Genomic DNA, 26687 nt, shown 5'->3' on the forward strand with positions numbered 1-26687 from the left:
ATCTCCTAGATTACAAAAAGATAATCCGCCTCAAAGGATGTGAAAATCAAAGAACAACTTTATTGGCCGATAGTGTTAATGATGTGAACAGTTCATAATAGTCAAAATAACAAACAACAGTGAGGTAAATAATAGTCAAAATAAGGAAGGAACTGGAATCTTATGCATTCTGCTTTGCATTTGTCTTATATTAAAAGCACAAACAAGCAGAATACAATTAAACAGTGACAGTCAAATATATCTCTGACGTATTTAGCCGTCATTGAGTTAATGTAATATTCACCGGTTTAAAGTTTGAAAATGGTTTGGGTGGTAGATGGTTATGCCCTTCGGCTGCAGATATTCTTACATAATCATACATTTTTGCCTATTTTCTGGATGTAAACAGGCCAAACACATAGCTTTTTGTTTTTTATTTTTTAATATAAATTTGAAATAATGTTCTCTATTAAAATAAAGTAATTGTATTTGATCGTTTTCATTAGTTAATTAAATAAGTAATAGACAGTTTAATGTAGTTTGATCACATTTGGCTAAGGAATTGAATAGCAATGAATGAATGAATAGCCTTTATTGTCATTGTACAAATATAATGAAATAAGAGGGCTTCTTCTTTCAGTGTAAGTAAAACAAATTCAAAACGTAAGAATGTGCTAAAGGATGAAAACATTGAAAATGAATATATTAATGATATAATAAATATGTGCATGTTCACAGTGGCAGTTGAACAGAGCATTATGTTCAGGAGTTCAGGGTGCTAGTATGCTAGCTTGCAACTCAGGCCCCATATTCTCATGCAACAACTTTTGTCTTCAGGCCAGTCCAGAGAGGACAAGATTGACCCCTAGCTCCCCGATGGATCCATCAGCTCCATATTTTGAAGGTCAGTGCATCCTTTCCACTTAAAGCAATAGTTCAAATAAACAAGCCATGTTCATCTGACCACCTTGCAGGCTCATACCTCCCGGACGGCAGCTCAGTGGACCCAGATTACTATTTCTCCACCATCAGCTCCAGCTTCTCTGTATCGCCTCTATTTACCGGCAGCAGCTGTGGAGACTTTCACGTGCCCTTGGACACACTCAGGCAACTTCTGCACATGGTCTGCCCGTGGCAAGCATGCACACAAGTGTGAGCACACAACATATTAACAAATAGCGATGTTGTCGAAAACAGGTTGAAGAAATGGTCTCGGGGTCGTTTTTAAAATCACTGGATGAAGCCTTGGCAGAGCTAATGGAGGTGAGATTTTGATTCAGTGCATATGAGAAGTCGCTAATCGCATTAGTGACATGCATTGTCGTCAGTTAGATCTGACTGGCTTCCATTTCCGCTAGCTTCTTCGGCACCTAGCAGTAGCTGATTACATCTCCCACATGGCCGCTATCATTACGTTACGTTATACACAAGGTTTTGCTGTTGTATGTAACTTTATTTTGGCAATGATTGTTTAGCCTGAAAATATAACTGACCCCTAATGCGTGACATTGGATGCAAAAGGAAAACAGCAACTAACATGACAACTAGCATTAGCCACTAGTGCAGGACCAATCCATCCATCCATCCATTCTTTAGCTGCACCGCTTATCCTCAGTAGTGTTGCGGGGGTGCTGGAGCCCAACCCAGCTATCTTCGGGCAGTGGGCAGGTGACACCCTGAACTGGTTGCCAGTGAGTCGCAGGGCACACAGAGACAGACAATTCACCCGCTCATTCACACCTAGGGACAATTTGGACAAGCCAAATTACCTGAAATGCATGTTTTTGGAATGTGGGAAGAAACCGGAGTGGCCGCAGGGGAGAACATGCAAACTCTGCACAGGAAGGCTGGGAGCTGGATTTGATCCTTTGACCTCAGAACTGTGCCACGGACGCTCTAACCAGCGTAGTGCATGCACCATCATAGCATAATGACTAAAAGTATGGTAGGCGTCAAATAAAATGAAAAATTATCTCTCAGATTGGTTTTTAATGAGGACAAAAATAACACAAATTTTACTTCAAAAATGAATTTGGGAGAGATTTTTTTTTACATAGATACTCTTAATAGGGACAATTTTGGAATAAGATTACTTTTTAAATACCTCGTTAAGACGATATAGATAATTACCAAATAAAAAACACATTTCAGAGGTATGTTTTTCACAAGACAAGGCTGATGTATTATTTTTATTTGTATTTGATCCACACAACTGTGATGATTTAGTTGCAAAATTGTGATTATTACAAAAAGAAAACCCAGTTAGTTGGTCTCTGTCTAGTAAAATAGGCTTTTCGTCTCTGGTTTTTATAACTTACAACTAGATTATAGTTTTTGTTACAGTGTGCTCGAACAAAAACACCCAAAAATGTTTTGAGAATGGTGCCAAAAATGTAATTTTGCCTCGGTTTTGTGGACTCACGAGACATTTTCAACTTTAAAGAATGATTATACGAAATATGCAAATCAGTTAAAAAGATTTCCCGCGACCCTACTGAGGATAAGCAGTGCAGCCAATGAGATGAGATGTGTTAAAAAAACTTTTTTTTAATGATAGTGTTTAAAAACAGTGTTTCAAGTCAAAGTGTCATACTCTAACATTGAAGTCCAAAATAACTTTAATCTATCTAAATCTGATTTATTTATACTACTTTAGAAATCTTTGTGTGTGTGAGTAAGTGTAAATGGTCTGTATTTATGTAGCGCTTTTCAAGTCACTGCCTCACAAAGCGATTTACAATGTGCTTCACACTTACCCATTCACACACACTCACACACCAATAGCAGTGTCGACCATGCAAGGCACTCTACTTGCTTATCGGGGGCATTAGGGATTCAGTGTCTTGCCCAAGAACACTTCGACATATAACACGGAGGAGTCGGGAATCGATCTTGCGACCTCTTGATCCCAAGATGCCGTCCCGAGTCTTTGTCTGTGTGTTTGTATGTGACTTATAGGCTCTGAAACATCCGAACTAATTTTTCTGAATATTTACACAGTTGTGCTTTGGGCCTCGTCGAGTGTCTTTAGCTAAGTTTTGTGTCAAGGTAGCCCCAATAAATACCCACAATATCGATGAACATCTGCTTTTGTGTGGTTTGCTTTTGTGGGGTCTGTAATGCCCTCTGGCAGTCAAATTTGATCGTTCAGCTCCCGATCACTTTAAGCAGCCTAAGCCAAGCTTATATTGGCCCGGCAACCATTTTGCTTGTATTAGTTGAATGAAAGGCTTTGCGTGTTTGAACTTTCTTCTGCTCTCTTTCCAGTTGAATCCTGGTCTCCACTTTTACTACAAATATTTCAGTGACCCTCTTTATGTTGCTGTATTTAAAATGCTACGAGACACCCTGTACAATCTGAAAGGTCAGTCTCCTTTGCCCTTCCTTTTTATCAATTTATTTCACCTTACCAAACTATACCGTCCACACGCCCTGGCAAAAAGACCTTCAGACAGACTTTGTGAAGGAGGTGCACGACTTTGTGCTGGAGCAGTTCAGTAGCAGTCAGTCTGAGCTTCAGAGGATCCTGCACGACGTGGAGTACCTGCAGAGCGAGCTCAGCCCACTCAAGCTACGCTGTCAAGCCAATGCCGCCTGTGTGGACCTAATGGTTTGGGCTGTCACCGAGGAGCAGGGTGGGATGCTCGCTCGTCTGGCCCGTTAGGTGCTACTTAGCCTCATTACATTCTTCTTTTGGTCTGGTCCCTAGGAGCTGAGAACCTCTGCAGCAAGTTGTCTGAGAAGCTGCAGTCTAAAACCTCCAGCAAAGTCATCATCGCTCATATGCCTCTTCTCATCTGCTGCCTGCAGGCAAGCGCTCTGCTGAGTTTAATTCGTCAAATATGAATAAATGTGTAATAAATGCTTTTATTTTTAGCTTGACACTCATGGTAAACATGAATACGTTGAATCCTCGTTTATTTATTTTTATATTGCTTTTTTTTCTTATCATTTCCCCCAAAATACTGTAAGTAATAGAAATAGTATTTTTGTTTTTCTCATTTTCTACTAGAAAATCACGAAGACAAAGTTTAGCTAAGAAACAAATACATAGAACAAACAAACTATCTGCCTATTTGGCAGTACAGAAGTAAAACTGTAGTATATCATTTTTTTGTTTGGAGTATAACTGGAAGTGATTCTAAAAATTTACAAAATTAGATTATATAAAAACTAAAATATGTTTATGAAATTAGCAAAGTTATATTCTAGTGTAATAAGAATGTTTTGCCTAGATTCTTTTACTTATTTGAGACTACTTTTTGGTTGACATTTTGGATTGAATTTTTTTTTTTGTGTTGTTGGATGTTTAGATTTTAAACATGATAATCAAAAATAGATGTATTTGACGTTGTGTATGACGACTTTAACCAAAACATGCAGGCAGCTCGTTAGGTAAGCACACCTGGGTATATAAAAAAGTAAAGTAATTAATACTTCACTGAAGTTATATGATAAATTACGATTTAACAATTGCAATATTAATTGATTTATAATTATCACTCAATTCTATGATTTATTTGACTTAGAATCAGGTTGCATCCCAATGTTTTTACTGTTTGGTTTTAGATGGCAGCTGTGAAATTCAAGATGTCTAGATAAAATAAAAACATAGGTAATACATGTCGTCTGTTGGGGTAAAAAAACAAAAGAAAAAAGTTATTTTAGGTGGATGCGGGTGTGCAGTTATGTATGACAGACATTTAAGGTTTGTTTTTGATTTAACTTTAAATTTCTTGTTTTTATGTCCCAACATGTGGACACCAGGTTTTGGGAGGTTAATGGAAGATGGCTTATGATTTTCCCCCAGTGCTTTTAGGCCTGGCTGAGTTTTTAGGTGTGACTCGCCACCAGGCTTTTGCTAAATAGTCACACTTGACCATCATGAGAAGTCCCTTCAATCGAAAACCTCGTCCCTCGTACAACATAATGTGTTTTGCGAGAAAATATTAGATTGTCTTAAGATGTCTGTCCCTGACCCACCAGGCACATACATTTTTTTCTTTAGGAAACACTGCCTGATATATGATCTTATTGTTATTGTGTGTGCATAGGGCTTGGGGCGCTTGTGCGAACGTTTTCCAGTGGTGGCCCACTCAGTCACAACATCGCTGAGGGACTTCTTGGTGGTACCCTCTCCAGTCCTGGTCAAACTGTACAAATACCACAGCCAGTGCACTCCTGGTAAACCTTATGGTGAAACATCCCACCGAGTTAATGGCGTTTGATCAGGACAACAATCCACTTCTGTTCTAATATCCTAAGGCGGTGGTGAGATCAAGATCCATGTGACTAACGAGCACTCTCAGTCCACTGTCAGCGCCAACCCAGGGAGCAAGAGGAGTCAACCTTCCATGTATGAACAGCTACGAGACATATCCATTGATAACATCTGCAGGTGAGAGACAAAGTACAGAGCCAGACATTGGAGCAAGCACCAGTCTTACTCTGAAAAACACCATTTCCATAGGAAAGAAATTACATCATTTGCCTTGGTTTGATTGGTTCTTAGGTGCCTGAAAGCAGGGCTGACTATGGATAACGTCATTGTGGAAGCTTTTCTGGCCAGTCTGTCCAATCGTCTTTACATCTCCCAGGAGAATGACAAGTTAATGATGACGTGCTTGGTGTCCTTTCTTGAATAATCAAACTCATGCATCCTTTTTCGTATCACTCAGAGATGCCCATTTAATTCCGGACCACACCATCCGGGCTCTAGGCCACATTGCCGTTGCCCTTCGCGACACCCCACGCGTTATGGAGCCCATCCTGCAGATCCTGCAGCAGAAGTTCTGCCAGCCGCCGTCGCAACTGGACGTGCTCATTGTCGACCAGCTGGGCTGCATGGTTATCACTGGAAATGCAAGTGTCTATGGTCAAAGTCCCCAGTGCCGTTTGGGAGGTACTTTCAGCCAGTGGATGTGCTCAAGTGGTTTGTATTGTTTTTGCAGCAATACATCTACCAGGAAGTGTGGAATTTATTTCAACAAATCAGTGTGAAGGCCAGCTCCATGGTGTACTCTACCAAGGACTACAAAGACCACGGATACAGGTAAACCTAGTTTCTTTTTTGCACTTTATAGGGATTCCGATTAAGCTTTTTTCAAATGGGTTTACAGCAAATACTCACATTGGCATACTCTGCAATACTGAGTATTTTTACATTGCATTTGTGTATACTACAACTGTCTTGATTGCAATATGACTACTGTATTTCCTGTCTATAAATCAATGCAGTATAAATCTAGATAGGCAACATATGTACAGTTGTGGTCAAAAGTTTACATACACTTGTGAAGAACATAATGTCATGGCTCTCTTGAGTTTCCAGTTATTTCTACAACTCAGATTTTTCTCTGATAGAGTGATTGGAACAGATAGTTCTTTGTCACAAAAACATTCATGAGGTGTGGTTCTTTTCTGACTTCATTATTTTACAAATGCAACAAATTGTGCATGTCCACTGTTATCTCTGGATTCATCCAGCTGCAGTGAAAATGAGCTGCCAAGTTTCCCCACAACTTGTTCGACAATGTCTGTGCCCATCATATCTATTCTGCGGCAAACGGTGTAATTAGACAGAGGCACAGTTTTTAATGTACCCGCCGATTTTTTTTTTGTCCAGCATGGTTTCAGCCAATACCACAGGGGCGGGGAGCAGTAGGTCTTCTGCTATGGTGAAAGTTTTTCTGGCTTTCGCAGCAAGAAAAGACGTTAACAATGACGATTTAGTAGCGTAAAAAACCTCCAGGGCTTCGGTTGATGTAGTGGAGGGTTTTCGCGTTGTGGCTTGGGATGACTTATAGTCATAAAGTTCTCTTCTTAAGAATTCTGGTGCCTTACTAATGTGACATCCATGTTTTGTGGTGAGATGCCGCTGGAGGTGTGCTGGCTTTCTGCTAGTTTTGGGTAACTTCTCCCCACAAAAATAAACACAGTGCCTGGAGTGGGTCAGAGCTCCTGGATGTAAATCCAACTATAACATATTCTTCCATGTACTTTCTGGACGTAGTCGCCTCTGGTTTGGTCTTTTTCTTCACTTGTCCATCCATACTTTTAGCAGCATGGCTGCTGCGCTTTAGCCACACCTCTATGGTTACAGTGTTTTGGTAATGACAGATCATTGATTAGTGCATCAGTGGGTCAAACTAAATTGGTGTGGTCAGCCCTGCTTTGTATATTTATTTCAAATATATTGAAACTAAATACTCAATATAAAATTCAGTGCATGAACACATATTTATATTTTTTTCAAACTTTTTACAAAATATTTTTTCTCAAGCTTTGTTATTAGGATGAGCCTACTGATTGAGATAGATTTTTTGAAAAGCTTCACGTAACCCCTGCAGTACCTCCACGTACCCCCAGGGGTAGGCGTACCCCCATTTGAGAAATCCTGCCCTAGATTATACAACTATTGTGTGTCATGCCTGCAGGCACTGCTCTCTGGCTGTCATCAATGCTCTGGGCAACATCGCGGCCAACATGCAGGCCGAGCAGATGGTTGATGAACTGCTGGTCAATCTGTTGGAGCTCTTTGTACAGCTGGGCTTGGAGGGCAAAAGAGCCAGCGAGCGGGCGGCAGACAAAGGCCCGGCTCTTAAGGTTTGCAATATTTCAAGTTGTTCTAAACACAAAAGGGCAATTTTATTTTAATTCAAGCTTCCTTTTATATTTGAGTACTCGTTTTGTATCGTTCATTGTCCTAATTTTCTCCTGCATCTCTCTTTGCAGGCATCTAGCAGTGCTGGTAACCTAGGTGTCCTCATCCCGGTCATTGCAGTGGTGAGATGAGTGGTTTTTCATGTATTTCTTTTCAGAAAGTAATTGTAAAAAGTCTCCTATTGTTGACTTTGGTCCATGAACACCTCTTAAAGAGCCTAATGGCAGTGTGACATTCACCTATTTTGAAATATATGGTGTCAGTTTAGTAATGTTTAGAGGCAAAACTTCTCAAAACATTTTTGTGCACCAAATTATTGACAATGAGAAGACCCACACAGAAGTGTCAAGGTCATGATTTTTATAGACTTTTGTGGGACTGGAACTGGCCCCTGAAATCAGTTAAAGGTATTGGTGTAATCGTTTTTTTTTGTTTGTAAAAATAGCCCCACATAAAGGTTCCAAGATAATATAATACTAACAAAGCAAAGAAAATTTTAAACAGTCATTCTAAGCTCTGATTTTTCCATGCATTAATGACAAAAATTTTTATGCATATATTGTCCAAGTGATGCCAAAATGTATTTCCGTTTTTCTTTGATGGTCAGCTGACTAAAAGGTTGCTGCCAATCAAGGAGGCCAAGCCACGCCTGCAGAAGCTCTTCAGGGACTTTTGGCTCTACTCAGTGGTCATGGGCTTTGCTGTGGAAGGCTCAGGTATGAATCACTCCCTTTATCTAACCACTTAAAAGTCTCTAAAACTGTGGTTGTAGGTCTCTGGCCCGAAGAATGGTATGAGGGAGTGTGCGAAATCGCTACAAAATCGCCATTGTTAACGTTCCCTAGCGGCGAGCCCCTCCGCTCCGAGCTGCAGTACAACTCTGCACTAAAGAACGACACGGTCACGCCGGTATTGCCACGGAAACACACAAAATGCACAACCAATTCACTTGTTCCGGCTCGACTCAACTTAACCACGGCCGCTTTGCACCCCAGGCTGAGCTAAATGAACTGCGAAGCACCATCATTAACCTGCTAGACCCACCTCCAGAAGGTTCTGCGCTCATCAACAAGTTGGACTTCGCCATGTCCACGTATCTACTGTCCGTTTACAGGCTGGAGTACATGAGGTAAGTGCGCCGATTTTTTGTTTGCTGACTATGAAATCAACGTCATGTCTTTGGCCGTTAGGATGCTGAATTCCCTGGACTCAGAACGTTTTCAGGTCATGTTCCGCTACTTTGAGGACCGGGCCATACAGAAAGATAAATCTGGTAAGCGGAGTTTCAAGACAAAGTTCCAGTATGTTTGTACATCTGTGAGTGATTGAGTATGCCATTTTGCCCACAGGCATGATGCAGTGTGTGGTCGCCGTCAGTGACAAAGTCTTTGAAGTTTTCCTGCAAATGATGATTGAGAAAGTAAGACTTTCACCATGCATTGTTATTACTGCCTGTGTTAGCACTGTGGAGTGTAAGCACACAAGTAGAACATTCATAGGGTCGGAAAAGGTGCAACTTATCAGTGAAACAAAATGCATTTTTGGGGTACAAATCGGTAAACTGGAGTTGAGTTGAGAAGGGCGGGGTATATACCGCTGTGGAACCAAGGATATACTGTATCTCCTAGCAGACATGTATTGAATGGATTTATTCTACCATTATTACGAGAGCCTTTTTATTGATTTTCTCAAGTTGCACAAGTTAACAAACCTGTTGATTTTACCCCCCTTATTCTGGATAAGAATAATTGAAAAAAACAAAGTGTTACAAAAATACCCACATTTAAGTCCAAGTAAATTACTATTAACAATTTAACTTATTCTGTTACTTGTAGTTTTATGTTTGAGTAGAGTTCCTCTTGTAACCATGCCTGGCGTTTGATGAAATTTCTGAAGATAAAAGGGTTTTTTTCTCCAATTTCAGGCCAAGACCAAAGCACATGAAGAAGAGCTGGAGCGCCATGCTCAGTTCCTCCTGGTCAACTTCAATCACATCCACAAGAGGATCCGCAGAGTGGCTGACAAATACTTGTCTGGACTGGCCGAAACGTGAGTATAGATAAAGCCCACAGCACAGCCTTGCCTGGCTAATTAACAATATCTGTCCTATGTGGCTGCGAATCCTCAGTTTTCCGCATCTTCTGTGGAGCGGTCGCGTGCTGAAGACCATGCTGGACATTCTGCAGACTCTCTCACTCTCACTCAGTGCCGTAAGTTTTTGCCATAGCCCAAGTCACATCCATGAGAATTGCAAGATGAATGAAAATGCTCATGTTCATGATGCAGGACATCCACAAGGACCAACCATACTACGACATTCCGGACACTCCGTATAGGATAACGGTCCCTGATACATACGAAGCCAGAGAAGTGAGCTATTTTCCTATGCTTTATTTTAATATGATTTTAAAAAGGCCTGAACAGCCATATTCCTTTCACAAATATGGGGTAATACTTTTATCCAGGGCCCGTCATGTGCCAATATTGTGTAGTCTCAGTGCTGATACGAGGATGCCTCTTTTTAATATATCCAATCATATGTGTGGCCAATAACAGTATCAGTTGCCATCTAGTGACCATTTACTATCATTAAATTTCCATTAATTTTCCTGCAAATGTAATAAAAGATATGTTGAGAATTTTCTTTAAAATTATCTGTCTTATTTTTTTATTGCTGGTATGAATGACTACAGTAGGCCTGAGACAAGTTCTGAAAATATGGTTTATATAACATCCATACTCTTGTCATGCCAATCATTAAAACGTGTAAAACAAATCTGTGAAATATGGCATATAAACGAAGTATTAAAAAAGAATAGCTTAAGTGTATTCTGAATTTATTTATACGAATGTATATTGATAATTACTGTAGGAAGAAAGTCATGATTTGCCAGGTCCTGCCACCAATTTTAAGTAAAGATGGGACAATTCAGTAAAATTAGAGCACACATAAAGTATATTCTTCGATTTCCAAAAATAAACTTTTATTGCCAATTAGGACATTTCTTCTTTGTATGTTCTTTGTTTTGCATTTAATTTAAGGTATAATAAGAAGTTAACAATATGGAAACTAGCGAAAACAGGATATTTTGACCTCTTTTTTAGTTATTAAAATCACAGGTCTTGTTGTCCGTCTGGTTTTAGAGCATCGTGAAGGATTTTGCTGCTCGCTGTGGTGAAATTTTAAAAGAAGCCATGAAATGGGCTCCATCTGTCACTAAGTCCCACTTGCAGGTAAACTGTGTGAAGTGTTCATCCATTTCTTTTTGGCCATGTGTGCGTTCTGTTCTCCAACTTTCTGCATGTGTTTTGCAGGAGTACCTAAACAAGCACCAGAACTGGGTTTCAGGTCTGTCGCAGCACACGGGCCTGGCAATGGCCACTGAGAGCATCCTGCACTTTGCCGGCTTCAACCGGCAAAGCACCACGCTTGGGGTTTGTAGAAAAAACATCAGACCTTTGCTTTTGTTTAAGATCAACAATTCCATTATACTGTTCAAACACGATTGATTTAGCCCCTGAGAACCCCCAAAAGTATTTCCCTAAATCTGTTAAAAATAATTGAACTTTCAATTAATTAATAGCAGTTGAAAATTAAGCAATGCTTATTGTAGTGCAATGTTAAGGTAATCTTTTTCTTGATTTGAACTATTATTGTGCCTTGTTCCGTCCTCCTGCAGTCCACTCAGTTGACAGAGAGGCCCGCCTGTGTGAAAAAGGACTACTCCAATTTCATGGCCTCCCTCAATCTGAGGAACAGATACGCTGGGGAGGTCAGTAGTCTGTCCTTTAATTCACCCCACATTAAACTTTAATTCTGATTTTTCTCCTTTTCTGTCCGCAGGTGTCTGGTATGATCCACTTTGCCCAGGCAGTGCGGGGCCAGCCAGATCTAGGCCATCTGATGGTCAAACAGATGGGAGAGGCTCTAGATTCGGCCCAATCTGAAGGCTTCACAGAAGCCATGTTCAAGCTGGCCGCCTTGCTTATCAGCAGCAAAGGTATGGTTGTTATTTTGTTTTACAACATAGATTCTACTTATCAAAATGAAGCTCCCAAACTTACTTTGGCGTTAGGAGGCCACTAGGTGATAGCCAATAATTACTTTTTTGTCTAAATGAAACTATTTATCTCTCTTATACATTAAGAGCTCTGGTTTTATTATGACAAATAGTAATTTTAAATCATTTATCATTTTGCTCGATATTGTTCTTAAATTGCATTGCTTTGTTTTCATTGCAATATTTTTATAATGCTACAACCCAGGCCAGTCTACAAGAACTACCTTGTAAATATCGCTTAATACCTGTCCTCATTCTTTTTTTTGTTTTTATTTGTTTCTTTTGTCCTTTATAACATGTTTGTCTTGGAAAGCCATGTTTATTCTCGTTGTGAACAATGTAGCAGTACACTAAGTTGGGATCAATGACAATAAAGACGATTCTACTTAATTCGTTTACTAGAGGGTGAAATATGCATGAATAAAGTCTTGTTTTTTATTTCAGGCCACAAAGAATTGTAGTACAAATATAATTATTATTAATTATGGGAATTTTAATAACCATTGAAAAATATAAATATTTCATTTGAAAAAATAAGGGCTATACGAATTAACATGACTTGACATGACTTCTTTTTTACCCTTTCGAAAGTAGGGGTCTTGCAAATGTGCTTGTCACTTGAGTGTTTGCGTCAGTCTTGTTTAATCATAATTCACATTCAGTGCAATGATGGGCCTCTTAGAAACATCTCTTCTCATTGAGCCTGCATGTTTGTGAACATCTTCTGTGCACCAACCAAACAATTTTGAGATTTGTGTTCCTGTTTAGAGTGCGACCCTCAGCTACTGCACCACCTCTGCTGGTCTCCTCTCAAGATGTTTACAGAGCATGGGATGGAGACGGCCATTGCCTGCTGGGAATGGCTGCTAGCCGCACGGGTTGGCGTTGAAGTGCCGGTAAAGAAAAAAAACAAGTTAATAAATCAAACCAAAGTTGTGGGTTAGCCTGATATTGGTAATTTAGTTTAAAACTAAAAGCTGATTCCCAAATAGATAGGTGAAAACCGCGTGTCAGAATACGCCATACAACGCTGCTTATTGAAGCTAATGGGAAAAATCCTGTGATATTTTGTATCTTATTACTTGTTTCATTAATGGCTGTCACTCATTTAAATATCAATCACAATACGTCTGGAGACTGCTGAATTCATAATAAATCACGTAAATATGGATTTTAGTATAGGTGCTACATGAAATTCTTAAAAAAACATTGATTTAGTCGTTGAAGTATCAATGTTATTTTTACCTATTGCAATGAGTTGGCGTTTGTGAGGTAATTACATATTCCTCATGAAAGTTTTTTAAGATATATAAAGGACAAACATTAATAATATCACAATATTAATATTTTGACATGCCTTTTTAAAGTTTTGCTTTTTTTACAACATTTTACATGCTGAACTATTATTATTGTTATTTGATCTAGCTTCTTGGATTGTGTCATTTAAGCAAAAATTGTATTCTCCCTGAAATCTAGCCATCTCGTACACAACGTAACTTAAAAAAGGTCGTCATTTTGTTATAAGCAACCCATACAATAATTTTTTTGTACATTATATAACATAGAAAGTGAGATCAAATTACTCCAAGTTGTGGATCTGCCTACTTTTAGTTATTTTTGACACTAGTTTTTTGTGTTGTTTAGTCTATGGAAATAGTGGAGTAAGTAAAATACCATCTTGTCTTATATTGTAAATATTCCCATCTAGTACCAATTCTGATAAGGCAATGCCAGACCCTAAACTCCCAATTTTGGGTTAAGGGAAGAAAATGTACTGTGATGACCTAGTGTGTGGTCAAGAAGGCTTTTTTCTTGTTTTGTTTTTGACTGGACTTGCTATTTTTCTAACAAACAATGTGCTTATGTTTTGTTTTTGGGTGGCCATCAATACAGTTTATGCGTGAGATGGCGGGAGCTTGGCAGATGACAGTGGAGCTGAAGATGGGCTTATTCTCTGACACGCAGCAGGAGGCCGACCCCTTGGCGGCATCTGAGGAGAGCCAGCCTATCCCCTGTCCACCTGATGTCACCCCGCATCACATTTGGATTGAAGTCAGCCGAGAAACCTTTTAAAACCATTTCGTCCATTCAACCTTTTTGTCAGATCCCCTCACCCATTGCAACATTTTTTTATTTGCGTATCCAGTTTCTGGTCCAGAGATTCGAAATAGCCAAGTACTCCAGTGCTGACCAGGTGGAAATATTCTGTAGTCTCCTCCAGCGATCGCTGTCTCTTAATGTGGGTGGGGCCAAGAGCAACCTTAACCGCCATGTTGCTGCCATAGGACCTCGCTTCAGGTGTGCGTTACGAAAAGTCAGTGTTTTGTTTCCAAACTTACCTATTCATATATTTTGGGATTCTTTTGTTTATATTCTGCAGGCTGTTGACTCTGGGCCTTGCTGTGCTTCACTCTGACGTCATCACAAATGCCACTGTCAGGAACGTTCTTCGAGAGAAGATATACTCCACGGCATTTGATTACTTCAGGTACACTCTGAAAATTCAGTAGTGCCATGACTGATTATCTGTCCAATCAAGTCTTCACGCTTATGAGATGTTGGCTGGAAATTTTGCTTGTTTTTGTGCTTTCCATGACATGTTTATTTTCAAAATAAATATGCTAAGAAGAAGAAAATGGAGAGTTGAAGACCTGTTCATGCCTGTTTGATCTGAGTAATGCCTAGTTTGTAATTTTGACAATAACAAAAGTTAACCCTAGTTTTAAACGCGGTATTTCCAATCTCCCTCATATCCCATTTTCTTCATCCCTGCAAATTGCCTAAAGCCAGGGGTGTTGAACTCTCATTGAACTCAGGGGCCACATGGTAGAGAAACATTTTCACGGGGGCCAGACGAGTAAATTGATGGCATAAAAATGTGCCTTTTGGTGAGGGGCTGCGGTTCTTAACTGCCTCAAGTTAACTCAGCTCGTGTTCTGTCTGCAGCGTATCGCCAAAGTTTCCTACCCAGGGTGACAAGCGCCTACGCGAGGACATCAGCATCATGATCCGCTTTTACGCCAGCATCCTGTCGGACAAGAAATACCTGGCAGCGTGCCACTTGGTGCCCCCCGGTGAGCTTGGTACCACCCCGGCCCCGAGCACGCTCTCTGCCGGGATATTTGGATCGCTTATCGTGTCCAGCACTTCTCCGATATCCATCTTAAGTAAGCCTCAGCGGTGGCGGCGGCACGCGGCGGGAGCATGCTTGAACGCGTGGCAAATTTGAGGCTTTGCTCAAACCTCACCGTGCTGCTTGTAGATCAAAATCGGCCATTCCAATTAGTTTTTCTTCTAAGTGAATTCGGTCCAAAAAATGTTTATGTGGACCTTTCTGTTATGATAGAGCAAAAAGTGCCAAAATTAAATAAATTAATGTGGAAATTTATTTCATGATTGTTCCCAGGGTTCTTTGTCAGTGTAGCCCAAAATGGTAAAAGTAAGCAAAGACCTGTTTCAAATATAGTCCAAACGCCAACCCAAATCCCAAAAAGGTAAAAAAAAGAACAGTTTATTAGTACTTGAGAAATGGGCTGGCTGAGGCTGCAATCATGATTTTAAGCTAGGAGATGGTGGCAGAGAGTTGCAAAATTTCATATTCTGGATAGCACCTTTAGTTCATGAAATGAGTCAACACTATACTGTACCATAAAATAATTGATTTAGTGGAAAAAAACAGATAATCAATAACAGAAATAATGAATTAAATACTTACTTACAAATACTTACATCATGGATTATTTAATTATTACAGAAACCTTACATTCATGATGCATTTATTTGATGATGTGAGTGTTTATTTAATCTTGGCACATTTGGTTCTCCATGTTCTGTACCTGAAAATAAATGGTCTCGTATGGACTCAGAAATTCCCTACAAATGTCAAGTAATGGCCACGTATTTTCCTAATTCTAAGAAAGTGTTTTGTTTTCTAAAATCAAAACCAATTTGGTCTGAAGTTTAGGTATTTTTTTTCTTTTGGGGCATTCTTGTCTAACATAGAGTTTAGGAAACACTGGTTTGGTTCGTATATTTATTCAGTATTTACTTTAAAAAATGTTTCCCTACATTTTCTCTAAATTCTTCAAGCAGCTCTGAGGAATTAAAGCACAAATTTATCACTTGCGTTGAGATGCACTACTCCTCATCATACCAGCCAACCCGCCAAAGCCTGCTCTCCCCAATTCACCAACGTGCGAGAAAATTCAACTTCATTATGGGTGCTCCAGAATCCTCGCTTATATCATGACTTGACGGCACCTAAAAGAAAGTCTCATTGAGTGAGTTTTTGAACTTGACATCCTGGATGTCAGGGTCCAAAGTCTAAAGCGGTGGGTTAGGGCATATAATTATTTGCCGTTGCAGCATGATTTCATAGCCCTCAACCCTCCCTTTTCATTACCTCCATTTGATGATGAAGTGCTGAAATGAGTTACTGTTTGCAGGTACATCTTTCATTGCCATGACTATCGGAGCCTAGAAAAGGGTGTGGAAAACACTTACTAACTCAGACTTTATTGAAAAGTGAAGGCAGTGGAGCATCTTATCAACAAAGTGCTTTAAGACGAGACATGGGCCGATAGAACTTATATTGTATGAAAATCGCAATAAAGGTTTTTGCAGTGTATGGACTTAAACAAAATGAGCATTTATTTGGTCATTAAACAGACTTTTTTGTTTTAAACCAAATTGTTGGTTCAAGAATAGAATAGAATAGAACATACCTTTATTATGATTGTTACAAAATGAGTTGAACATATTGTGACAACAAAATTAGACTTGGCACTCCAGTTACACATATAGACTGCTATAAGATAAAAGAAAAAAAAAGAAAAAAATAATTTGGATACATATGAGCAGAAATATTTACACAAGAAAATGTGGGCATGTAAAAGCATAAGATATTTACATTGGGTGTTTACTTACAAGAAGATACGTCTTTTTAGAATAGCAGCTTTGGGTACATAATATTCAATAGATTATAAACCATATAATCATTTTAAATTAGATAAGAAAAATAATGGTTGTAACAAGTCATGGTCTTGTCAAGACACCGTCACTGGTGACCTACTTTTTAAAATAGTTGTGTTACCCTAAAGGACATGCAGCCACTTACCAGTTTCGGCGGGCATGTATACCGTCTTCATTATCACTTAGATGAAAGCTGGTATATACTTTGCCATATCTCTAATACACCTCATTGTGATTCCTGCTAGACAACCAAGACCCGTCCCTGAACAGTTTGTCAGTGATGAACGCTGCCGACATGCGCGGTAACGCGGATTCCAGCACACGCTCACAGCAGAGTGGCCAGGGATGGATCAACACATACCCGCTTTCCAGTGGCATGTCCACTGCATCAAAGAAGTCAGGTAGGGTTGCCTTTTCACACCCATCGTACCCCAAGTTAGAACATATATTCAGGGTTCATGCGGGTGCTTGAAATCCTTAAACGCTTGAAATTTAATATTGTGTTTTCAAAATGTTACAGAGGTGGGAGAAAGCTATTCTAGTAATATTTTTCACATGTAACTGAAACGACAGATTAGGATCGAATAAAACACCTACATTTTTGACCGAATAACTATGGGTGGTATTACATTTGTCGAAGTTCAGAGCATTGTTTGAGAACAAATCACGACAATGAGCTGGACCAACAATCAACATCTCGTGTTTTTGTAGGTTAAGGCGCAAACAATTAAGTGACATCCATCTTTGTGCCTCCAAATTTCTACCACTTAACATAACAGTTATCTCTAGTGAAAGGTAGGACCTAAACTATTTCTCCAGGCGAACAAGTAATATGTTTTATCAAATGCATCACTGAGATCCTACTGCCGTAGCATTGACAAGGCACCGGAATCTATTACTAAGATGAGATCATTGGTTACTTTAGCCAGGGTTGTCTCAGTAGAGTGATTTGCTCTGAATGCTAACTGGACAGATTCAAAGAGATTATTTTCAGACATAATGTCTTTCAGCTGCTTTGCAACAGCATTTTCAAGTTATTTTGCCAAAATGGTATATTTGACACTGCCCTATAATTACATAGGCTTTCTGGGTCAAGGTTATGTCGCTTAAGAGTGGGTTTAATGACAGCAGACTTGAAAGCTATCGGAACAAGACATGTGGAGAGCAATATATTAATAATATTAAAAACTGAAGGTCCTAAGATCCCAAACTTTCACCAGTGATGCCGGAAACGGGTCAAGCAGGCATTCGTTTGGATGGCATTGTCCTACAAAGCGTCATCACCACCTATGGGTCCCGCCCAAGAGGACATGTGCATGCTACACCTATATAGCGCATAATGAAATGTGTATTAGTGCAATGATTACATATCAATTAGGAACATACATCATGTACCGTGCCAAAAATCAAGGTAGCATTTCCCAGTTGTAAATTGTAATGGGAAAGAACTTCCTGCAACTGAAAATGTAGGCTACATATTACATATTTACCCAACACCTATATGGGAAGAGATTGTTTCAAAAATATTTACACAAGAATTGTTCAGATCCACAGATAAATTTGTGATTTACTCAAGATCTAAAAATCATGTTTTGATAAATGCACATGCAAGATTAAAAATCGCATATGTGAATCGCCGATATATCATATTTTTGGCTCTGCAAAATACATGATTCACACCAGATTTTGTCCTCTAATGACAACGGAGAAATTAGAAAATTGGTTATTAGAGTCCTTAAAAAGTCCTTGAATTTGGCTAAGAAAAAAGTGTACGAACCCTGTATGTTTAGTCAAATATCAATCAATATTGGCCTAAGAAAAATCAAAATGGTTTGCTTCTTTGTTTAACTTATAGGATGGAATGTGCCTGGAGAGTGACTTTGAAGGCACCCATGAAAACCAGGGTATATCTTGGGAATCAAACTATACCTTTTAATGTTTAGGCAATCATTGTAATCTTTGCCTCTAAAGCGCGTAGGAACATTACTCCCCAAAATAGTTTGTGGGTTACAGATGTGACTTCCATAAAAACTTGTGAATTATTACACCTTATATTTTTTTACAAAATTCAACAAACAAAACACAGCCAAATCCAATAAAACCTAATAATGTTAGAATAATAAAGACGTTCCACATTGTTTTTGTGAGACATACTTTTCATAGTAGCTGTTTGCACTTGTATTTGACTTCTGTGAATTTTAACAATTTGATCAAATCCATATAATTATGTGCGAGCCTGTACCCCAGCTTCTAGTAGTTCCTGCATTCGCATATGATCTGTCATTCGTTCTTACCGTAGTTTCAGAAAGCGGTACGGCCAGTAAAGATAGGAATATTTACTGTAATTGAGTGAAGTATGTGTGCATTAACTTCAGATCTCAGAAGTGTTTTTCCCGTTTTAAACTCAGTAATAGAGTGGTAATTATTTATCTTTAAGGCCATTGTAAAACCATCAGTCTTATACGTATGCCTTGACAAAGAAATAACAGCAACCTGATTGTGCATTTAAGTCCCAAGAGGTTCATTGTTTTATCCTTTTAATCTGTCGCTCCATTCTCCTTAAAAAAAAGCTAAGAAAAATGCAGGCAATTCTATGATTACTACAACACCGTCTAGTCAAGTGTTTATTCTGATGCATTTAATTGGCAGAGACCACCTAAAAATGGCAAAAAAAAACAAATGATGTTAATGAGGGGTTACCAACCTGGTGCTCGTGGTTTTCTAGGAAAATGATTTGGCATTAAAAATTGTTGAGGTGACCAGTATCTTTAAATACATTATTCATTATTCACTCAGTGATCTTTTACAAAGCAGATTTAGTGGTTTATTAAACTATGTAAACCCTACTTCTCATAATTACAACATTGCAATGACATAGTCATATAGTAACACAATAGTAATGACAAGATAACTTTTTAGTTTAGTAATGCATATCAGACTGGTAGCCCTTTCCGCAAATCAGTTACAAAAACAGGTAGCTTTCAGCTTGCAAAAAGGTGATTCTCTCCTTAATGGTAAAAATTCACTACAGCGCTCCCAGCACTTATACCTGAAAAGTACCAACACCCTTCCTAAATGGGTTAAACGCCAATTTTAAAATTTAGCATGTGAAACTTGTGTTGCAGGAGCATCCAAGAAGAGCAATCGAGGAACACAGCTCCACAAATACTACATGAAGCGCAGGACCCTTTTATTGGCTCTGCTGGTCAGCATCTGCTTACCAAACAGATCTTCTCGACGACTCACCTCCATCTTTTGACTGTGTCCTTTCATAGTTATTTCTTCTTTCGCTCCAGGCTAGCGATATCGAGCGTCTGAGCACGTGGTATAACCCGCTGTGCGCTCAGGAGCTGTCCATTTCCACCGAGCAGTCAGTCGAGACCAGCATCGCCAACTGGCGGTCAAAATACATCAGTCTGACTGAGAAGCAGTGGAAGGACAACGTCAACTTGGCATGGAACATTGCGCCTTACCTCGCCATGCAGCTGCCCAGCAGGTGATTTAGGAATCTGTTTTCTATCATCCTTGTTGAAAGTCTTTTAAATTGATGAAACAATGTTGGATTTCTTGAAAAATCTTAATATATATATATATATATATATATATATATATATATATATATATATATATATACATATATATATAATTTTGTATTTTATTTTGTAGGATTTATATTTTTACCACGTTCAAAGCACAAAGTAGCGTACCATATTGTCATGTAACATAGAGTGGCTCGGAAAGTCTGAACTTTGAGGGTGGGGTGTGTCCTTTGAGGTGCCCTTAAAAAGTGAAAGTTCAATACTTTCTCTATTAATTATGAGTTAACAATGCCCAACTGAATTCAAAGTGCCCTTATTCTTTATTTTCCTCTGCGCCTATCGTCTTTTATCTTTTAACAGAGCTGTTCGTGGCGGAACATATTAGGTTCAAGGAATAGGGGCTGGGGGGGATTGCTGTAGAGTGACATCATGCTGATCCCCAAAGGTTTTTTTTTTCTATTTGTCAGTGTAGCCTGAAAATGGTGGAAGTAAGAAACCTCTAGTAGAGTCCAAAAGCCAAGAAAAATTTAAAAAGAGGAGTTCATTCGATGGCGTATAAAAAATGCATGTACTTGCATCCCCATTATGAATGAGCTGACTGAAGCTGCAATAATGACTTAAGCCAGGAGATGGCAGCAGAGAAAAAAAAATCCATACAAATTCTACACAGAACCTTTAATGTCATACATACATTTTTATATCCAATTTAAGAGAGGGCTAAAATGTACCTGTGAATAAATTTAATAATTAAGATTTCATGTGCAGGTTCAAAAACGATGCCATCACTGCTGAAGTGACCCGGCTGGTGCGTTTGGACCCCGGCGCCGTGAGCGATGTTCCGGAAGCTGTCAAGGTCTGACTACTTCTAAAACTGGAGCTTTTGACATGAAAAATGTGCTTTAATAGGACTTCCATCCAATTTGTTCACATTTGATGAACACATGTTGTGAAAATATGAAAGACAAACATGAATGTTGACGTTTGTTGTTATAAAAAAAGCGCAGTCATGCGATGAGGGTCATTTAATAGCTTTTCTGCGTCAAGATTTGGCCAACGCACATCATTTCTTCCCTTTCAAATGAGTCAAGATTTCATGCCAAAATGCCAGGCACAGTCAAGAAATAATTAATAATCAAAAATTCAAGTGAACCACAACAACGATATTGCGATTCATATAAAACGATGAAGTATCCTTTCTTCCTCCAGACCACAATTTCTGCTCAAATATAGAAATCTGTAAGAAATTGTCATTGCTAACAACACAATAGACAGTTTTCACAAAAGATTAGACGGGGCAATCCAGAACAAACATGTTAAAAAAATGTAAACCTTCCTCTTCATCCCCATCAAAGGTTGAGGCTACCCAGGGTAGTGTCATCTGTGAACTTAACAATTGTGTTTGTCAGGTGTAACGTTGTATTTACCATTAAGATTAGCAAAAATGTCGCATGTCTGATTCATTAGTCAAGTCGAGTCATTTTTATTTGTATTGCTCTTAATCACAAAGAGTCTCAAAGGGCTGCACAGGTTATTGCACAGACTATTATTTCAGACTATTACACCATCCCCTGATCTGAAACCAACACGAGGGCAAGGAAAAACTCAAAAACCTCAACATGAGGAGAATGAAGAAACCTTGAGAAGGGACCGCACATGACCAGGCTATGGATGTTGCAATTACAAATAGTACAGAGATATTGTCAACAAAAAAAATATATAGGTTATTCATATGCTATAGTGTGTTTTAAGCTTAGATTTAAACATTTCCACTGAGGTTGCAGATCAGATCTCAGGGGTAAGAGCATTCCACACCACCGCTCTCGAACCTGCGGAACACTTCTTGGCTCTTGGGATCACCAGTAGACCAGCACTTTCAAAACGAAGGCTTCGGACCGGAACATAGGGAGAAATCAAATCTGAAAGATATAGAGGAGCAAGTCCATGTATGATTTTGTATAATACCAAGAGAACCTTGAAATCACATCTTAGGCTAACAGGGAGCCAATGTAGGTTAGCTAAAATCGGCGTAATGTGATCGGACTTTCTTGTCCTAGTTAAAACCCTCGCTGCAGCATTTTGTACCAGCTAAAGACTCTTGATTATGGATTTCGGGAGACCGGAGAGTAGTGCATTACAGTAATCGAGTTGGGAGGTAACAAACGCGTCAATTATAATCCCCGCATCCGACTGAGACAGCATAGGACGAATTTTAGCAATGTTGCAAAGATGGAAGAAAGCGTTTCTAGTAATTTTCTTCACGTGTGTTTGAAAGGATAGATCGGGGTCATATATGACACCTAAATTTTTAATTGAGTCACTCTGTGTGATGTGACATTTGTTAATGTTCACAGCAGTTTTTGAGAATAAGTCACGGCATTTAGATGGACCAATAACTAACATTTCGGTCTTTTCAGAGTTAAGACGCAAGAAATTGAGTGACATCCACTCTTTTATCTCAATGAGGCAAGCCTCCAAATTTCCACAATTTAGTGTGGCAGATTCCTCCAATGGAAGATATAGTTGTGTCATCTGCATAGCAATGGAAACTGATATTATACTTGCAAATAATATCACCTAATGGAAGCATGTAAATGAAGGGGGGCCAAGTACTGAACCCTGCGGAACACCACAGGTAAACACTAAAGGGCTCAGATGTCATTTCCCCATATTTAACACAGTGCGTCCTATCTGAGAGGTAGGATCTGAACCATGAGAGGACAGTTCCTGAGAGACCGATCCATTTTTCCAACTGTTCTAGTAAGATATTATGGTCCACTGTGTCAAAAGCAGCACTAAGGTCCAGCAGCAGCAAAAGTGGTGAAGCGCCAGAGTCCATTGCCAGTAGAAGATCATTGTATACCTTATTCAGAGTTGTCTCAGTAGAGTGGCTAGCCCTGAATCCTGATTGCATTGATTCAAAAAGATTGTTCTCGGATATGAAATCATTCAGCTGCCGTGCCACTACTTTTTCAAGTACTTTAGAAATAAATGGTAGGTTTGACACAGGTCTATAATTACATAAGCTTTGTGGATCAAGGTTGGGTCTTTTTTAGTGTAGGTTTAATAACAGCGGACTTAAAAGCCGCTGGAACTACACCTGAGGAGAGTGATATGTTTATAATATTTAGAACTGAAGGTCCAATGACCCCAAAAAGACCTTTAATAAACAAACCCGGAAGCGGGTCGAACAGGCAAGTCGTCGGTTTGGCCGTATTCACCACCTGTTTAAGATCACCAAATCGGGACAAATTCCCTGGACAGCCACCATGTCGTGCATCTATAGATTTCAGCCCTCTAGTATGTGTTGTATTAACACTGTCTTTAGAAATGTCTTCCTGTATGCATTGAATCTTCTTATATATTGAGATAAAATCGAATGCCTTTTCGTATGTCATCTGTATCAGTGGTGGTCTAGTGTTTAAGTGTCGGCCCTCCAACCGCCGCGACCCGGGTTCAATTTCCCCAAATTAATTTTTTGATTATTCATTGCACAATGACGTTGTTGAATAATGCACATGTATAAACACGGCATGCATTTACAATCTTCGGTTTCCTGCCTTCCACCCTTATGTAGGAGACACAGAGGTAAATTGGGGCCTCCCAAGTGAAATAAAATGTTTGAGGAGGCTGAGGGACACCAGAAGCTGACGAGCAAAGCTCCCATGTGCTGTTGTTCCTCAGCCTTTTCCCAGCTGGAAACAGAACTTAACGTCTGCGCCTCTTCTATTTGTTATTTGTTGTATAAAAATGTCCTAATGAACATGGCATTTATCATTATCACTGGTGATCTAGTTGTTAGGATTCTGTGCTTTCACCGCTGCACGGGTTAGATTCCCATTGCATCCAATTGTGGTCAGTGATATTTTTCGACTAATCAACCATCACACAAATACGGTAATATATTACCGTAAAACCTTGTGTGTAAAGCACACGAATAAATACGGTATATTTTTCTGCAATGGAATGTTTTCATTGATTTTACTTCTTTTTTTTTTGGGATTAACTTTACTTCAGTTTTCCATGTTTTGGTCTGAGACCAGTTCCAGTGAACAGATTAGCAATAATTCCTAATCCAAGGTTTTATTGTATTTACTAAAGTCCACCAAAAGCTTAAGTGTATCATTATTTTGTGTGGAGTAATTATTTTTGTTTAGCATTGTGCGTTTGTTCTGTTGCGGCAGTTTCTGGTAACATGGCACACCATCGATGCCGACTCTCCAGAGCTCAGCCACATTTTGTGTTGGGCACCTGCTGACCCGCCAACAGGCCTGTCCTACTTCAGCAGCATGTATCCGCCGCACCCCCTCACTGCTCAGTATGGTGTAAAGGTGCTTCGCTCTTTCCCTCCGGTGAGCCATATTTTTGAAAAACCAGCAACAGCTTCCTCTCCCGAGGTCATTTCCTAATTCCTTATTCTTTTCCACCTTTTCAGGACGCCATCTTGTTCTACATCCCACAGATTGTACAAGCGCTGCGATATGATAAGGTATTTATTCTCTTAACAGCCCAGGTGCAGTTACTGACAAATTTATATTTTAAAGATGATAGTGTAATTTTCCTTTGGGCTCTACAAAGCACCACTATAGATTTTAGATGAAACACGGAATCTTCTAAGATTCCAAATAATTATTTTTTAATGGTATTTTGAGCCAAACAGATTAATCCATGTCCATGTGATTATGGACTTGACTGTGCCATACGTTTTCAGAAGCACCATGACTATCTGCTTTTATCGTACTTTTAGCACCACAGATCCTGGAATGGCTACTCATTAAGAACCAGGAAAGGGGGAGGATGTGTGTAGAGTGATTTCATGCTCATTCCTGTTTTATTGTTTTGTTCATGTAGCCTAAAAATGGTAAAAGAAAGAAAAGCCCTGATTCAAATACAGTCCAAACGCCTCCCCAAACCCAAATGAACGATGAAAAAAGTAAGGTTTGTTAGTACTTCAGGAATGAGCTGACTGAAGCAGCGATCATGACTTTGAGCCAGGCGATGGTGACAGAGTAGCAAAATTTTGAGTTGCAGACACCACCTTTAAATAAATACAATTATTATTTTTAGCAAATCTTTAAAATTTATTTCTACTTTAACTTATGCAAAAATCCATGACTGTTAATGCCCCGCTGAAAGATGACGGAAATGGACTTTTAATAGAGGGCGTCACAAAGCCATCCCTTTATCACGCTAAAAAACCAGAATGTCCACTGAGAGTCAAAACTTCAAAACAAAATAAGCACTGACTCGATGCTTTTTGAGCTCAGATGGGATACGTGAGAGAGTACATCCTGTGGGCCGCACAGAAATCCCAGTTGCTGGCCCACCAGTTCATCTGGAACATGAAGACCAACATCTTCATGGACGAAGAGGCGCACCAGAAGGACCGTAAGTCAAACTGTGAAGCACCCCCAGCCTGTTTTATGCACGTCCTAATGTGAGCGCTCCAATTGGCCAACGGTGACTTTAGCTGACATCGGGGAACTGTTGGAGCAAATGGTGGAGGAGATCACGGGATCACTGTCAGGTCCGGCCAAAGATTTTTACCAACGAGAGTTTGACTTTTTTAATAAGATCACCAACGTGTCAGCAACAATCAAGTAAGTGAGCAATGTGGACATTGTTCTTTTTGCAAGTTTATTTATTTTTCTTTTTTTATTTAAGCTGGCATTAATTCATAAAGCAATGTTATGTGGTTTAAAAAATTACAAAAGGTTATTGTCACCTTTAATTATTAGTATCAGTAGTTCAACTACAATTTGAAAGAAATATACGGTATTGCAATCTAAATTATGTGGTTGTGTCCTCACTCAATTATGTGGTACCTTTGTTATACAACTTTCCTATTAAGGGGGCATTGGGTATTATTTAGCTTCTTCCAGTGGTAAAAAAAAAACACATTCATGTGAACTGTCATATAAACATGCATTTTTAAAATACTCATAGGCTAAGAAATTTGTATTTACTTTACATAACATGAGGCTCACCGAGAGGGAGCTGACATGATTGTCCGTCATCTTGCTGTCACGGTACCCCCAAAAATCTTGAAAGGCGGGGCATAAAAAGAGAAGAAAATGTCGTGGTTAACCATATTTTTAAGTTTCAGTAATTCAACTACAATTGGCAAGAAAATATTGCATTCCAAACTATGTAGTACTTTTGTTATTCAACATTTTCCTTTGATACTAAAACAAAATTATTTAGAGATTCACATATATTAGATTATATACACTTCAGAATCAACACTAAAATTCAAAGTAAAATGTTGCTATCCTATCGCCAAGGAAGTATTTAATATGATTTTTTTGTTATTTGATTTATGAAGTGTTTTTAATTAAAATAAGGAAATACATTTTAAAGTGACTGTATTAATCGTCTAATTTCTGGAATCCTTTAGGCCAATTCCCAAGGGGGAGGAGAGGAAACGGGGCTGTCTGAAAGCTCTATCAGATATTAAAGTTCAGCCAGGTAACGTTG

General features: G+C 39.1%; 1 protein-coding gene across 2 annotated transcripts in view; it reads left to right on the top strand.

Annotated features, from left to right (window-relative positions):
* pi4kaa (phosphatidylinositol 4-kinase, catalytic, alpha a) overlaps nucleotides 1-26687 on the top strand; it is a 46587-nt gene that overhangs the window by 7949 nt on the left and 11951 nt on the right. The window contains exons 7-45 of one of the 2 annotated variants that reach the window (XM_088355657.1): nucleotides 817-883; nucleotides 954-1102; nucleotides 1177-1242; nucleotides 3247-3343; nucleotides 3423-3614; nucleotides 3689-3789; nucleotides 5034-5163; nucleotides 5245-5377; nucleotides 5492-5587; nucleotides 5658-5841; nucleotides 5931-6031; nucleotides 7416-7584; nucleotides 7714-7764; nucleotides 8250-8358; nucleotides 8415-8551; nucleotides 8638-8771; nucleotides 8833-8915; nucleotides 8992-9062; nucleotides 9567-9691; nucleotides 9771-9852; nucleotides 9929-10012; nucleotides 10787-10876; nucleotides 10958-11077; nucleotides 11323-11415; nucleotides 11487-11643; nucleotides 12472-12599; nucleotides 13597-13755; nucleotides 13850-14001; nucleotides 14084-14191; nucleotides 14650-14870; nucleotides 16920-17075; nucleotides 19800-19879; nucleotides 19971-20170; nucleotides 20979-21066; nucleotides 24395-24562; nucleotides 24646-24699; nucleotides 25478-25598; nucleotides 25681-25810; nucleotides 26608-26678. In XM_088355657.1, coding sequence (XP_088211783.1) covers nucleotides 817-883; nucleotides 954-1102; nucleotides 1177-1242; nucleotides 3247-3343; nucleotides 3423-3614; nucleotides 3689-3789; nucleotides 5034-5163; nucleotides 5245-5377; nucleotides 5492-5587; nucleotides 5658-5841; nucleotides 5931-6031; nucleotides 7416-7584; nucleotides 7714-7764; nucleotides 8250-8358; nucleotides 8415-8551; nucleotides 8638-8771; nucleotides 8833-8915; nucleotides 8992-9062; nucleotides 9567-9691; nucleotides 9771-9852; nucleotides 9929-10012; nucleotides 10787-10876; nucleotides 10958-11077; nucleotides 11323-11415; nucleotides 11487-11643; nucleotides 12472-12599; nucleotides 13597-13755; nucleotides 13850-14001; nucleotides 14084-14191; nucleotides 14650-14870; nucleotides 16920-17075; nucleotides 19800-19879; nucleotides 19971-20170; nucleotides 20979-21066; nucleotides 24395-24562; nucleotides 24646-24699; nucleotides 25478-25598; nucleotides 25681-25810; nucleotides 26608-26678 — 4657 coding nt within the window. The remainder of the gene's footprint in view (nucleotides 1-816; nucleotides 884-953; nucleotides 1103-1176; nucleotides 1243-3246; nucleotides 3344-3422; nucleotides 3615-3688; nucleotides 3790-5033; nucleotides 5164-5244; nucleotides 5378-5491; nucleotides 5588-5657; nucleotides 5842-5930; nucleotides 6032-7415; nucleotides 7585-7713; nucleotides 7765-8249; nucleotides 8359-8414; nucleotides 8552-8637; nucleotides 8772-8832; nucleotides 8916-8991; nucleotides 9063-9566; nucleotides 9692-9770; nucleotides 9853-9928; nucleotides 10013-10786; nucleotides 10877-10957; nucleotides 11078-11322; nucleotides 11416-11486; nucleotides 11644-12471; nucleotides 12600-13596; nucleotides 13756-13849; nucleotides 14002-14083; nucleotides 14192-14649; nucleotides 14871-16919; nucleotides 17076-19799; nucleotides 19880-19970; nucleotides 20171-20978; nucleotides 21067-24394; nucleotides 24563-24645; nucleotides 24700-25477; nucleotides 25599-25680; nucleotides 25811-26607; nucleotides 26679-26687) is intronic. The other variant, XM_088355658.1, reaches the window with a different exon arrangement.

Source organism: Urocampus carinirostris, chromosome 16 (genome assembly GCF_059441175.1).
Source record: "Urocampus carinirostris isolate Australia breed hairy pipefish chromosome 16, RoL_Ucar_1.0, whole genome shotgun sequence".
Classification (NCBI taxonomy): Eukaryota; Metazoa; Chordata; class Actinopteri; order Syngnathiformes; family Syngnathidae; genus Urocampus; species Urocampus carinirostris.